This window comes from Amphibalanus amphitrite, unplaced genomic scaffold (genome assembly GCF_019059575.1).
Source record: "Amphibalanus amphitrite isolate SeventyFive unplaced genomic scaffold, NRLGWU_Aamphi_draft 000522F_arrow, whole genome shotgun sequence".
NCBI classification, from domain to species: Eukaryota; Metazoa; Arthropoda; class Thecostraca; order Balanomorpha; family Balanidae; genus Amphibalanus; species Amphibalanus amphitrite.
Window position 1 is genome coordinate 60,017 of NW_024882016.1, and position 15,667 is coordinate 75,683.

The 15,667-nt window shown below is 45.5% G+C and overlaps 1 protein-coding gene across 1 annotated transcript in view; it reads left to right on the top strand.

The window, feature by feature from the left end:
- The first annotated feature begins 362 nt into the window (after positions 1-362).
- The window catches only part of LOC122393200 (lateral signaling target protein 2 homolog), a 41,550-nt gene continuing 26,245 nt past the window's right edge, over positions 363-15,667 (top strand). Inside the window, exons 1-2 of the mRNA XM_043389029.1 lie at positions 363-759; positions 3,738-3,884. Coding sequence (XP_043244964.1) covers positions 724-759; positions 3,738-3,884 — 183 coding nt within the window. The 5' untranslated portion in view covers positions 363-723. The remainder of the gene's footprint in view (positions 760-3,737; positions 3,885-15,667) is intronic.

Genomic DNA, 15,667 nt, shown 5'->3' on the forward strand with positions numbered 1-15,667 from the left:
CCTTTAATTTATTTTATGATGCAAAAGCTTTGTTTTTTTAAGTCCAAACTCCAGTCAGGTTTGATTATATAGGTTGGTGCCTAAATTATTTTGCAGTGCGCCTGTGGTCTTGAACAAAGTCGTCTGGAATATGCAAGACAAAAATATGATAACTTGCTCAAGTTTATTAATTTTTTGAGGAATATGCAAAACACATTGCTCTATGTCTATGTCTAGTTTGCAATGAAAGCTTTATTCTGCTAGCCAGTGTTCATGGTTTTGCCTGCGCAAAGTCTCTAGAAGTCTCATCCTAAAGTCGCAATGGGCGCAAAAGCAACAATTTTTGTTGTGCAGTGGTGTCCGCCCTTTACAAGTTTCTAGGCGCCAGCGTTATTGGTGGTGGCGGAAGTGGAAATCGTGCTGTGGGGATGTGGGGATGAGCAAGGTCGTTGTCCTATAAATACAGCTTTTTTTGTCATGCTCGATTAGGGGGCATAACGTAGGACTCATTGGAGCACCAGCAGCTGTCAGAAGAACTTCCAACTTCGGCGTTGACACTGATCTTGACATCCAGAAGAAACAAGGACGATTGTGAAACATTTCAATTTCGAAAGTGAACCATCACCATCGGTGTTCTGACTGGCCACTCTAGCAGTGGTTGTGATTTTTGGTGCATTTCTGTGATATGGATACTACTGAAGCCATATAATCGTTTTCAAGTACTGTGATTGGCACCGGCTTGTCATGTATTCTCTCAGGAAGTGGTTCTACAGACCCAAGGTAGGTGACTATTTGATTTGATTTACCATTAAAACAATGTTTATACTCTTAAAAACCATGTAAATACTGCTTACAATTTGTGGTAAAAGTATACATCGAGTCCGAGTGACTGTAAAAAGATAAAGTTTTCATATTCTTACATTATTTGACATCCTGAATCAAAAAATGATACTTATATGTCCTGGAAATAAAAGAAAAAACATAATCAAACCTGACCTAACCTTACCTATTTACCAACAACCTACAAACCTACAACCTAACCTAACCTAACCTACAAACCTACCAACCTAAAACCTAAAACCTACAAACCTACAACCTAAACTAACCTAAAACCTAATTTTTTTGCTGTTACATATTTGTATCAACAGCGTCACAATTGTCCACTCGGACCTAATATATACTAATACCCAATTTGTTAGCACATTGTTGGCGATTTTGGTTCCTAGGTTGTACACTGTTCTTTTTATCAGCACGTTATATGCCTGCTGGTGTTCCCTGGCCCTTTACATGTGAAATTCATGTAGGTTTGAAATTCACCAGGGTGGGAGCTCAAGTGGCATGGCATGCTAACAGAAATGGCTACGGAACAGCACTTTGGTCACCCTCTGCCGTGCAAAGGCAAAGACTACTATGTACAGACAGACTCTGACTCCACATGGTAGTTTTTTTTTTTGCCTTTGCACAGGAACACTGTGTTTGTCAATAATTGTTTTGGGGTCTGATTCTAATTGGTTACAAATATTTGCCATTTAAGGTATCATTTTCTTTGTGTGTGACACCATTTTTATACTTTTGCAAGTCAATTTCAGGCTTATTATTTAAAGTGACTATTGTAAAGAATTTCCAGTTGGAGTTGATAGTAAGCATTTTCTTGACCAAGATGATATGCCCATCCATATGCAATAATCACCTATGTACGGCCCTCCAGGTATTAAGTGGTTGACTGCCAACATCACAATAATCGATCTGCATTGATGAATACGTCTAATGGCTGTTGAAAACCACTGCTGAAATGTGTGCATGAGCCCTCTTCCCATTTCTATTGAGTCATTTTACAGGAGTGTCTCTGTGATTTAAAGTTATTACACCAAAAGCACATAGGCTAACCAACCACTCTTTTGCTGGAGGGTCATACATCCAGTTTGTCCCATTTTTGCAATAGGGGGATGTCTTTTACCTGAGATGACAGGTGGTGAAAGCTCCATTCAAGTCACTTGTGGCCACACTATTTTTGTAGGACAGGAATAGCCTGATGGTATGGTAGTGGTAACTGGTAGTGTACTGCAGGCCAAATGAAATAGGTAAATGAACACTGTATCAGGCTGCATGTTCAGTGAGCACATCAGTTATTCTGCTACACATTATGTTATTCACTGTGATGTATAATCTTAGCAGTCAAGGTCCACCCACAATCAGTCACAATCAACACAGCATTTCATGTTTTTGGCCATTGGAAACTAGTCTACTAAACTATGATGATATTTATTTAAAGGAGGCTTTTCTATCTACCTACCTTTTCATTCCTATCCCCCCTGACTACCAAATGTTTGCTGCCTTTGTCACAGAAATACTGCTAAATATTTTTGTTCAATGGTAGACCACTAAAATATTATCAATTAAAGGTAGTGTGCCAGCTTTCTTGGACCGTATGGAGTTAATGGCCCAGATAAGGAGAACCGGATTTTTAGAACTTATCCATACCTTCAAAACTCATGGAAACGTCTTAAATTCTTCAAATTTTGAGTACCCCAGTGCGAAATTCGCCCCGACGGGTTGTCGGTCGTACCCCAACCACATTTCACACCACTATGAACAATAAATGCACACACTGAAATCGCTATTACCGATATGCTCATCCAATCAAGTTTCGATAAACCCGTTCATCATCATCTCCTGCGGTTTCGAACACGCCTGTTAGGTGGCTTCTGATGCTCGTCGAGGTCGGAATTTCCAAATACGCGTGGTGCGTCGGGCCGCGCGCTCTGACTTCGGCCAAGAAAAATGCGTCAGCTGATCATTGTCATTTCTGCCACTTGCGTGTGGTGAAATGGGGTCATAACTTATAAGACGGCTTTTTCATATCAATTATTTTACATAAAATCATATTTCAAACCATAAATAATGTTCGACAGCCAAATAAAAGAAACGATACCAATACGGGCTTACAGTTTAAGGCTCGACATTGTGTTGTCTACGATTAGACAGCTGATAACTCATTCCCGTACGTCGTATGGTCGTAACACTATAATGACCTTTGCTTATTGTCACAAGTGCGCCGCATTCGCGATTGTTGCCCGACGCCTGTTTGCAGGTGAGCCCACTACAGTTGTTATACATATCTAAAAACCGATAAACTTTTAGGCGAAAAAGGCACTATTCCAGGCCCATTTTTGATTTTTTTGCGATATTAGGTAAAAACAGAAGCTTCTTATCCTAGGAAAAATAAAATGGGAAATCTTTCAAAGGTGGCACACTACCTTTAAAGCATAAATTTCACTTGCTTACATTAAAGAATCACTTTTCTCACATATGGCTGTCAAAATTAGAATAATCATCAAATAAATTAAAATGATTTCTGAATTCAGGTGAAGTGGCTATCAGGCTGCTGTAAGTAAGGTGGAGCTGTAGGAGGGATTATATAATTATATTTTAAACCCTTGATGACAGGACGTAGTAATGCCTGTCATTCAGTGTCCATGATACCACTGACAATCGTGATTAAAAATGATACTGAGTTTGGTCTCTGTTGATATTACTCATTTAGCATTGATATAAAAACATATGCCATCTCATACCTCAGTTGCCCCTTTTACCTCGAGTGTTATTTGCCATTCTATGAAATTGTGACATAGTGACACCTAATAATCTAGATCTTCAATGCAGGTATTCTGACTGACCTGGCCATACATTTTTCTTGTTGGTTTCGTCCATGTTTTATCTTGTGCATTTAATGACGGCTTTCATCTCTTGTGTTGCAGAGGACAGACACATCGCTGTTCGCGCAGTTCTTTTTCGCCGACGATGAGCTGAACAAGGTGACGCTGGAGCTGGACAGCTTCGACGGCCGGAAGGACCCTGAGCGGTGCACCCTGCTCGTGAACCAGCTGCGGGCCTGTCAGGACAAGGTGGGTGACGACACAGCTGCCCAGCGGCAGTCGGGCGGACTGAACAGTTCTGGCCAGAGTCGGGGTCAAACTGTCGATTCGGAGACGGGGTCGGGCGGTCTCGACAGTTCTGGCCGAAGTCGGAAACGGAGTTAACATTGCTTAAACTCGTGCACTTAGCCTGCATGTCGGAAGATTTTACGTTCGTTTTGGACCGGTCATGTATGATAAACACTGACTCCGATGTTGAGTAATCAGAGGAGGCACGGGTTAGATTAGGCCGGCTGGCGATCTTGTGGCTATCGTGGGTTCCGTACCCGTAAGACGAGTACTAAAATCTTGTGAGCCGTCTCAGTCCGGTGCGGTGTGAGGTACTCTCTCAGACTAGCATGGGGCTCTCAGAGGCTGATTAGATACCTCTGAGGCTGGCTGTTGGCCTTCTCACACGGAAAGAAGGCCCTTCAAGCACGGGGCCCCGAGAGGCCGATGAGAGTCCTCTGAGGCTGGCTGATGGCCTCATACAGAAGGAATGCCCTCCGAAATCTGTCTGAGGGCCTTGAAAAGCTGTTGTAGACCCGGACCCCCGAAAATGAGTGGCCTCTGTGGGCTGGGCGCCCGCAGATGAAGTGATCCCCAGCCCGAGTCGGATATTGTCGCTCACACTAGAGCTCAGGCTTCCTGTCGAGGAGTTCGGGCTGCAGAGAACTGCAGAGCTGTAATGTTTTCTTTGAAATGTGCCAGGTAACGTTCAGGCAACATCCAACAGAAAAGTATCTCAGACACAAATCACTATACCGTGATACTGTCTCAATGCCTCAATTAGATATGCCCTGAATTGTGTAACCGAAGGTAGAGTCGGAGTCTGGGTCGATTTGTAAAAGCCAGCGTCAGAGTCAGTCTTCAAAAATCCATCGGCCTGGCGATGGCTGACAAAAAGGGTAACGTGGTGAAAATGTAACGGGATGTGACGCTTACGGATGAAGCGACGAGCTGGTAGAAATGTCACATCGCATAAGGTGAGACTATGTGGGTAATGCGGTAAGGCTGCTTACGCATAGCCCGCCGTAGCTGTCACAATTTGGGACATTTAGTGTGTCTGTGGCTGCTCCGATTGCTGCTTTCTGCACTTAGATGCTTATTCCAGAGCTTTATTGCATCGTCCGTGATCATAAGGATTAGAATATGTCCGCGATGGATTGGAATTTGGAAACTGTATCGATATTCTGTCATTCAGCTCAGTGGATGGTTACTAGTTAGTTGTACCCAAGTACACTTTGGCTGGACTGGACTCGGAGCGCTGACCTTCCGGTAGAACGGGGAACACCGCACGGCCGCAGTCTGAACTCTACCCGGGTCGTCGCAAAGTTACGCTACTTTAGGCTCCCAATGGAAGTTTGCATGTTTGAGAGCCTACTTGGCTCGTTGCGGCTTTATGTTCATTGCTCACGCCTATGTGCTGGAGGGATACCAGCGGGTGGCACAAAAACCATCAACACACCACGATCGGTGTTCTGTTATCTGTTCCTGGTTGCTCTTCGATAATTGGTTTGTTTTCATTCCCGACAAAACTGACAAGGATTCATAGTGAGCCCGACATATGTAGTTTAAGGCCGCCCCACACTGGACCTCGCATGCGGGTTGCGAGTTTGCGGGTTTTGAGATTGGGGCATAATACTAATTTATAGAGTGCTTAGACCGCTCCCTTATGGTAGCTTCATGAATGCAGTGAAACCGGTACACCTTCGGAAAATTGCATATACAGGGTGTCCCATAAGTTCGTTCTCACATTATATTTGCATGTGAAACAGAGTACATTGCGTTTTGATATATTTGTAACCCCTCAATGTGCTCCTCATTTAATAGGCAAACACATGAACACATGCTGCGGCATGCCAACCGGCATGTTTGGCTGCATAGCAGGCTTAAAGTTAACCCAGACTGACTTGACATGCGCCGTGAGCTCCTCGAGGCTGGAACAGCGCTACACTTCGACGAGCCTAATTTTCAGCATAACCAACAAATTTTTTATGAAATTTTGATCCGATGAGGTGCCTGGCATGTGGTCTTGCCACAAACGCCTGTCACAGTCTCCTTGCACCGCTTTTAAGCTTTGCTTGACCTTTGCACTGATGCACTGTTTTGCCTGAAGATGGGCCTACGACCTCTCGGATGCCATTTTCTCCTCTATAAATGTGTTCATACTCGCGGTTCGAGTTCAGCTTGAGGGTTAAAACTCCTCCTAGATATTCTTGGGAAAGTATTATGCTTCCCAAAGCTGTTTCTGGGACACCAATCGCAACCTGGTTAGCGTCTGGACGCCTATAACCCCACAATACCGTGACCTTGGCCTTTCGCATGGGAACATAACGGGACGAAACAGAGGCCTCCTCCTTCGCCCTTATGGGGTTGTTTTCGGGTTTGGACGGGTGTTTCGTCTCGAACGTGGACTAGTTAGTCCAGATGACCTGGTTGATGTCCTCAGCCCTTTAGTTTTTTTTTAGCCTCAGGCATAACGAAACTCATGTTTGGCCATTTTAAGACATTTTTGACTGTTTTGAGCCCTCCGGTAAGCAAAGCTTAAGTCACCTTGAGTTATGTACCCCGAAAGAACACTCTTAGACAGCTGGTAATCCATCCTGAAAAGTCTGCTTACCAACTTTCTAACCCTTTGACCTTTTTGATGGCCACTTTGGCGCCACACAGTTTTGGCCACATGGCTCACTCCTGAGAGCTGACAAAAAAAAAAGAGGCTAAACTTGCAATGATTGACTTCCGACAAATCATCGGTGTCACTTGCTGACTGTGCGTCCAGTTAGCGATGGACATTGTCTACAGACTGGTAGGCCTCAATCACCCTTAATCGTCGCGAATGGTCACGTGCTGACTAAATACCGAGACGTACCCGTATTGGAGACCTCTATGTTGCGGCGTTAGTCGTCTGTGTAGGAAACGGGCTCTCTAGCAAAAATTATTTTGTCTACAGAAATTGGTTACTGTGGAGCATATTTCTACCAGCCATGGCAACCATGTAAGCTCAGTAACGAACCAATTTCAGCGTGCCTTTAAGCAAGAGAGCCTAAAAACGTAAAATTTAGGTGAGAACGAACTTATGGGACACCCTGTAGTCGCAATACCAGCGCAACGAACCAAAATTCTACTCCAACGAAAAACCCGCAAACCCCGCAGAACTCGCAGACCTCGCAGCGAGGAAAATCGAAAGTTGACTCAAAATCCACTTTTGGAATGCGATGCAAGGTCGCTCGCAAGCTAAAAACATGCAGACTCGCTTGTTCGATGGTAGTGTGGGTCACTCAGCTTAGACTGTGTTATTTGATTTTGTAGAAACCCGAAAACCCAAAAACTCGCAACCCGCATGCGAGGTCCGGTGTGGGGCGGCCATGCCTCGCTGATGTTTCCTCAAACGAGCAGATATGCACATACAGAGTTGATCGCCCGATATTGAATTTGGTTCGGCGCTGGCTATCCGCGTGAAATCCGCAGATGAGCTTTGTTGTGGTTTTTTTTTTATTTTTTTTTTATAAATTTTGTGCGAACCTTTTGATGGGAAGGATTCACAAGGACAGAGCCACCGCTAAGCGAAGCTTGTTGCGATGACCCTGCCCTCTACCCTCCGATCGCGCAATTCCAGTTCTACGGCAGAATTTAGAGTCCAAAGTTTAACGTGCGCACAAAGCCGCGCACGGCCGGTCCCCTCGCTGACTTCGCCTGGCTACGGCCTGCCACCAACCGCAACCATACCTGTCAGGAGGCCCACAAATGTCGAGCGCCCGTCGCGCTTCGAACCCGGACTGTTATAACCGGGAACGCGTGCTCTCACCACGCGGAGTCCAACGCTCTGGGTTGAAGTGCTTTTTAATGAACTTTTTGTACTTGAATGTGCCATCTACCCTGTGGTTGCTCATATGCTTATTTCAAAGTCACGTGGCACGTGCACCAGATTCGGAGGGGAGACCCATACCAGAACGCAGATCACCTGGCCCACTAGAAATCCTGAAAAAAAAAATCAGAATTTTTGGAACAGCCGTTTTCTAGAGCATCAAGTTGTACTGATCTCAGGCTGCTTTTGCCAAATTGTCAGGGAACTCAGAATTGTTTTTCAATAGAAAAACACAATTCTAAAGAATAGTGTTTTAACTATTGACAACAAACCTTCGGTTATAGACAACCTTTTGCCAGAATTTGATTGATATCCAACTGCACAATTAAGATGGAAGGAAGGGAGTTATGCGGGCACGTTGAAACCCTGGTTTCGGATATATCTCGTAACCCGAAATTTCCCGAGAGGACGGCGAAAGTGACCCCTCTAATACAGCATGCTCTGCTTATCGTTGCTTGGTTCTCGTTCATAAGTCATATCCGACTCCAAACATTTCAAAAAACTTAATTTACCGATGTCATGATGCGTTTTCGTCTTCTGAGATATTGAGCTGAATGTGATACTTGATTTGTCATGCTTTCTTTGCTATTTGAAGATATGTCGGAATGTACCCTGTTTCAGCTATTGCTCGTACTTTTAGGAAGGGGATAAGCTATCAGAGTGTATGTCAGGCACACATGTGACGATGCACATTTAGATAGCTGTTCAAACGGCCATCACGGCGTAATGCTTATGATGAGACACGAGTCTTTAGTTCGAGCTACAAAGACGCTGACCGGACTAAGTGATTTTTAATGACGCCGGATCAGCAGCTTCTGTCTCTCTCGAGCTGGTGTTTGTAGAGGCCGCCGACCCGGGTTCTCGTGCAGCTCCCCCTTCCGTGCCCCCCCCCCGACCGGTAGCCATTGACGCTGCACTATGACCACCGTCCATTTGCCGACGATCTGTCGCCCGTGTACCGCCCTGCGGCGCGCTGGCCCCGACCCCAGCGGGCGCCTGTCCGCCCTCCGTCCGCCCGTCCCGCCCCATACTCCATCAGTGCACACTGCGCACAGACTGGGGTAGATCCCAACGTCCTTGATGTGTTCATTTGTTCAAGCTACCACAGCAGCTCTGCGGTCGAGGAACGGACATGTCCTCAACCGAACTTCCTCTCTATCCCGTGATTCCTCCTCTCTGCCCCTGTTGTGGTCCCGTGCGGTACGGCTGGCCGGAGGGGCCGCGGACTGTCTGTGTATCACGTCTGACGTGGACAGTGGACAGGGAGCGGCCGTCTGCCGCCGCCGGCTGTCTGGGTGACGTCACTCAGACCGAGCGGGGCCCGCATGGTGACCGTGACTGTGCTGATTAGCCGTGAGGGTGATGCTTTGTTTTACACGACGTAGGAGAGGCTGGGTGTTGTTCGATCAAAAGATTCTGAGGGATTGGTGATTGTAGCTTTGGTTTATATCGGGTAGAGGTGAGGCGATTTGACCTGGCATGGTATATTGGAGGTTATGAGCAGAGGAGAGGTGGGGAGGGGGGGACTGCCGCGTCTGTGACGTTCGGTACTGGTTCCGCGACTGCAGTTGCGGCCTCACAAGGTCGCACGAGCCACGAACGAGCGAGAGCCCCGCGGCCAGAGATAGCTGTCACTCTCCCTTTTTCAATCTTTGCTTTTTCGTGTCATCTCTCCTTTCCTCCGTCCCCCGCTCTGTCTCCCTTTTACTTCTTTCCTCTCACTTTTCTCTCTTTTTCTTTGCAACCTTCCTTCTTTCTTTCTTTCTCTATGACCTCAGCTTCATCCACTGTCCACTATCCCCACCTCTGCCGTCCACACATCAGCCCCCTCCCCACGGCAGCGGCCACCTCTCAGCTCGGAGACCGCTGCAGCGCCGGCAGCGCTGGAGGTCACTCCGCGGCCGCCCTTCCCGCTCCGGCGCGGAGGTCACCTGACCACCGCCGGCCCAGGAAGGCTCCCACGTCAGCCGGCCGGGCCCCGCCCTCGGCTGGGGTCGGAGGTCGCTGTGGAACCCAGTTCCCGCGGCGGCCAGACCTTGTTCGACTGCTGCCGGTCGGTGAGCGGACTCTGCAGAGGCGGCCCGCAGCCTGGCGGCTGTGACGTGACCATGATGTCAGAGGGGAGAGGGAGGGAGTGTGTGTCATGATCGTGGGGGACGACGGCTGTCAATCACGCTTCCGTTGAGTGTTGGCCGGCGCTCACCGGGGGGAGGGGGGAGGGGGGTCATGCTGCCTGAGCTGGCACTGTTTCTTGTAGTTTTGATAGACGTCTGTGTCATATGAGTGTCTTTAATAATAATAATAATGCCATTTATTTCACACCATCATTGGTGCATACAGGGAGTTCCAGTGACAGCTAACACAATCATTACATCCATACATACACACACACATACACACACATCAAGATATTCATATTCAGAACGTTAAAATCAGTGCAAGCACGCACATCGATCAAGAGGAAGCTCGTCTCAGCTTCATACATTGTCTGTAATGACACTTCTCACATGAGCATGATATGTCGGATTTTGATTGACCATTCTTTTCAGCCTACCTAAGAAAATATTCAAAATGTCTGCACGAGAGGAGGAAGACAAGTCTAAGGCCATGATATCATATTCACGTCGGATGGCAAGATGCACCCTCGCTGCTATACCATTTTGTCCAATGTCACTGTCAAGCAAGCTCTTTATCAACACATTTTCACTACTGTGGAGTATTTTATAGAACAGAAGCTGTCTGCTTGCTACTAGCATAGGACAGGGGAGAATTTGAAGAGCTAGACAGAGAGGATGGTTCCTGAATGATTTCGGTAGTTTGACTATTTTCTTCACACATGAGTGATACGCCACACACAGTTCACGAAACACATTTTTTTCTTTACATGGATCCCACAGCTCACACCCATACAGGTTCGCGCAGTAGGACTTAAACAGCTTTATCAGAATTTCTCTTTTAGCATGGCCTACCAACGCGCAAAGCATATTAGCACGATAGTATAGCGATCTCTTCAGCTTACGCATGTCGCTGCTATCATTCAGTTTGCTGTTAATCACATGCCCAAGATACTTAAACTCATCAACCCATGTTAGGTTGGTACCTGACAACCTCACAATTGGGGGTTGTGACATGGACAGATGCGAAGATGCACTTGGACGCTGGGGATTAAACACCATGCATACACTCTTCTTAGCATTGAATTGTATGTCCCTGGACACAGCAAACGATTCACATATTTTGACAAGCTCTTGTAAACCACCCCTTGATGGCGACAAGACAACAATATCGTCGGCATACGCCAGCACATTTACAGCACAGCCACCAACGTGACATCCTATGCCAGTAGATTGTAACATTTGAAGGAGATCATCCAGGTATACATTGAACAATAATGGTGACAAGCATCCACCCTGGCGAACACCGTTTGCGACCGGAAATGAATAGGATGTGCTATTTGCCCATTTGACGCTCATCATCTGGGACCTGTACCAATGAGTTAACAGTTTCAGATATGGTAACGGAACACCCCTTTCTTGGAGTATTTGAAAGAGCTTAGCGTGATTCACTCTATCGAATGCTTTGCTTGCATCAAGGAAGCAGGCGTACAATGGGCTTCCTTGTCTAGTGTAATAGTGAACTGTTTCTTTAAGAACATATGTAGCATGCGTTGTTGAATGATTAGACTTAAATCCAAATTGCGCATCATTTGTTCTTAATAGCGGTAGAAGCCTGTCAACCAGAATAAGTTCCAAGACTTTTGATAAAGTTGTGGATAAAGCGATTGCCCTATAGTTCGATTTATCATCAAGTGCACCACTTTTATCCTTAATTAATGGCGTCAACAGTGAATAAATGAGATCATCAGGGACGTTTCCATGGTTCAGTATGCTGTTAAATATGGAGACTATGACATATAAGTTTTCAGCTTCAAGATAACGCAGATGTTCACTGTACATCTGATCCCAGCCTGCAGTTTTTCCACCTTTCATTTTGGCTATAGCACTCGACACTTCCTCCCTGGTAATGGGGAGAACATCAGGCAGCCGATCATTGATGATATGGTTGATAATTGCTTGACCACTGCTGCAGCTATCGTCATTTAGAACAGTTTTGAAATGATCGGCCCACATATTCGCTACGTTCGCAGCTCCTGTGACACCCCCAAAGCTAGGTGGAAAGGAACTTTGACCACCAAGCATCTGTCTCACGTGTACCCAGAATTGATTATGCTCTCTGTTCAACAAAGACAAAGCAAGCTTATTTACATTGAAGATATCTCTTTCTCTCCTACATCTCCGCAAAGCATATTTGAAAGCCAGCCTTGATTCCCTCATTTGAGCTGACAGAGGACCGTCTCTGGGAGAGCCAGCAGACCTCCAACGAAAAAAAGAATTACGAGCTGTATTGTGCTTGATTTTCACAGTCTCATTCCATTTTGGAAAAGGCCTGGCGTGCTTTTGGTGAACTTGCTTAGAACCAAAGCATTGCTGGCCGCTCAAAATGACAGCTTCAGTGAACGCCTTGCAGCAATGGGATAGTTTATGAATATGGGAATCATCCCTACAATCCCCAACGCAAGTGCCAGTGAGATCATCAACTTCAGCACAGAACGTTCTCAACTTTAGACGTACTGACTGATTATAAAGTTGAACTTGTTCTACATTTACAGATCTCCAACAGATTTTTCGATAGGAGGGAACCTCTGGGGCCAAAGTGACAAGCTCAACGCTCTGAAAGTTAAATTCAACCACCAGAGGCATATGATCTGTGAAACAAACGTCATACTTCACCAATATGTTGTGGACATTATCATGCAGGCTGGGACTACAAATGCAATGATCGAGCCAGGATACAGTTCCATAGGCAGCACTGACATAGGTGAATGTATTCCCCGATAAACCCAAATTTTTAACGTCAGAAACGACAAGTTCATTTTCCTCACAAAACTCCATCAATTCACCAAAAAAACGAGAGCCATAACTGTTGGCATTGAAATCACCTATGATACCAATGTGACTTGTTCTGGAGCGCGCAACATCAATATTGTAAGCTAACTGTCCCAATGACATGCAAAACTGGTCATGACTTTCTGAGTCTCTGTAATCAGTTGGTAAATACACATTGAAAAGACATACGGCGCCAATGGTTGTGGCAATATTAATCTCCATGATGCGATCATTTATCACCTTAACCCGTATACTAGATTGCAATGACTTTTTCCATAAGATTGCCACCCCACCAAACGGTCTGCCAGCTAAGAGAGCAGTAGACCGTTTGATCTTTGTTTGGCTGTATTGATGACAGAAGCACGTGAATTCAGCGTTCGGTCGATCTTTGATCCAAAGATCTTTGTTTGGCTGTATTGAACTCCGTCAGCAGGTGTTGGCTGTCGTTTTTTGTGCGCTATCTTTTTCCACCGATAGTCGTTTTTTATGCTGAAGATACCGCACAGGCTTACCCGCTACAGAACAGAGTACCGCGTTGGGTCGCATCAAATATGGTGTCACTGTCCTCTTAGATGCGCAGGCTCCCGGACTGAGGAATTTGTACGTGCATATAGTTGCATCATATTCACATTCAGATTCGCGTGCACATTCGCGGACCCCTTCGATTTGGCTGAAAATTGCACAGCAGATAGACCATGAGCTCCTAAGTGCAAAAATCATCTTTTTATTTACCGACATTAAGTATTTTCCAAGTTATTCACGTTTGTTTTACTAGTACAATATTCTGGTTAGTAAACTTCCCGGAAAAATCGGACCTCATCAAATTTCAAGAAAATTTCAGAAATGATTAAGACTCAGTAGTGCTTTACAAAAAACTAATTTGCATCAAACGCGGTCGCATAGTTTTCTCAGGAGAAGTCTCTAAAGTTCAAGGTCGTTCAAGGTCATGCAATTTTTCTCACTTTTTGGAGTCGTTTTACACGTGACAGCTTCGTATTTATGAAGGACATTAGCTATACATACTGCAATAACAATATACTTAAGCACCAGAGGCATTGTTAGACCAAAGGGCGAAAAACAGTCGATAAACCTATTGAGCAAAGCCAAGAGGCAAATACAAGTGATATTCAGATTTCTCGTCCTAAAGTGAACTTGCAGGACCCCTCCGATTTCGTTCAAAGTCACAGGAATGATGCTCCTTGACCTCCTGAACACGAAAAAAGTGCTCCTTTTGACCGACATCAAAGACTTTTCCAGATATACGCATGCGTGCACATTCAAATTGCATATGTTGCATATGGCACGTTGGGCGGACCCCTTCGATTTCGTTCAAAATCACAGGAATGATGCTCCTTGACCTCCTGAACACGAAAGTAGTGCTCCTTTTGACCGACATCAAAGACTTTTCCAGATATACGCATGCGTGCACATTCAAATTGCATATGTTGCATATGGCACGTTGGGCGGACCCCTTCGATTTCGCTCAAAATCACAGGAATGATGCTCCTTGACCTCCTGAACACGAAAACAGTGCTACTTTTAACCGACATCAAAGACTTTTCCAGATATACGCATCCGTGCACATTCAAATTGCATATGTTGCATATGGCACGTTGGGCGGACCCCTTCGATTTCGTTCAAAATCACAGGAATGATGCTCCTTGACCTCCTGAACACGAAAATAGTGCTCCTTTTGACCGACATCAAAGACTTTTCCAGATATACGCATGCGTGCACATTCAAATTGCATATGTTGCATATGGCACGTTGGGCGGACCCCTTCGATTTCGCTCAAAATCACAGGAATGATGCTCCTTGACCTCCTGAACACGAAAATAGTGCTCCTTTTGACCGACATCAAAGACTTTTCCAGATATACGCATGCGTGCACATTCAAATTGCATATGTTGCATATGGCACGTTGGGCGGACCCCTTCGATTTCGCTCAAAATCACAGGAATGATACTCCTTGACCTCCTGAACACGAAAACAGTGCTACTTTTGACCGACATCAAAGACTTTTCCAGATATACGCATCCGTGCACATTCAAATTGCATATGTTGCATATGGCACGTTGGGCGGACCCCTTCGATTTCGTTCAAAATCACAGGAATGATGCTCATTGACCTCCTGAACACGAAAATAGTGCTCCTTTTGACCGACATCAAAGACTTTTCCAGATATACGCATGCGTGCACATTCAAATTGCATATGTTGCATATGGCACGTTGGGCGGACCCCTTCGATTTCGCTCAAAATCACAGGAATGATGCTCCTTGACCTCCTGAACACGAAAATAGTGCTCCTTTTGACCGACATCAAAGACTTTTCCAGATATACGCATGCGTGCACATTCAAATTGCATATGTTGCATATGGCACGTTGGGCGGACCCCTTCGATTTCGCTCAAAATCACAGGAATGATGCTCCTTGACCTCCTGAACACAAAAATAGTGCTCCTTTTGACCGACATCAAAGACTTTTCCAGATATACGCATGCGTGCACACTCAAATTGCATATGTTGCATATGGCACGTTGGGCGGACCCCTTCGATTTCGCTCAAAATCACAGGAATGATGCTCCTTGACCTCCTGAACACGAAAGTAGTGCTCCTTTTGACCGACATCAAAGACTTTTCCAGATATACGCATGCGTGCACATTCAAATTGCATATGTTGCATATGGCACGTTGGGCGGACCCCTTCGATTTCGCTCAAAATCACAGGAATGATGCTCCTTGACCTCCTGAACACGAAAACAGTGCTACTTTTGACCGACATCAAAGACTTTTCCAGATATACGCATCCGTGCACATTCAAATTGCATATGTTGCATATGGCACGTTGGGCGGACCCCTTCGATTTCGTTCAAAATCACAGGAATGATGCTCCTTGACCTCCTGAACACGAAAATAGTGCTCCTTTAGACCGACATCAAAGACTTTTCCAGATATACGCA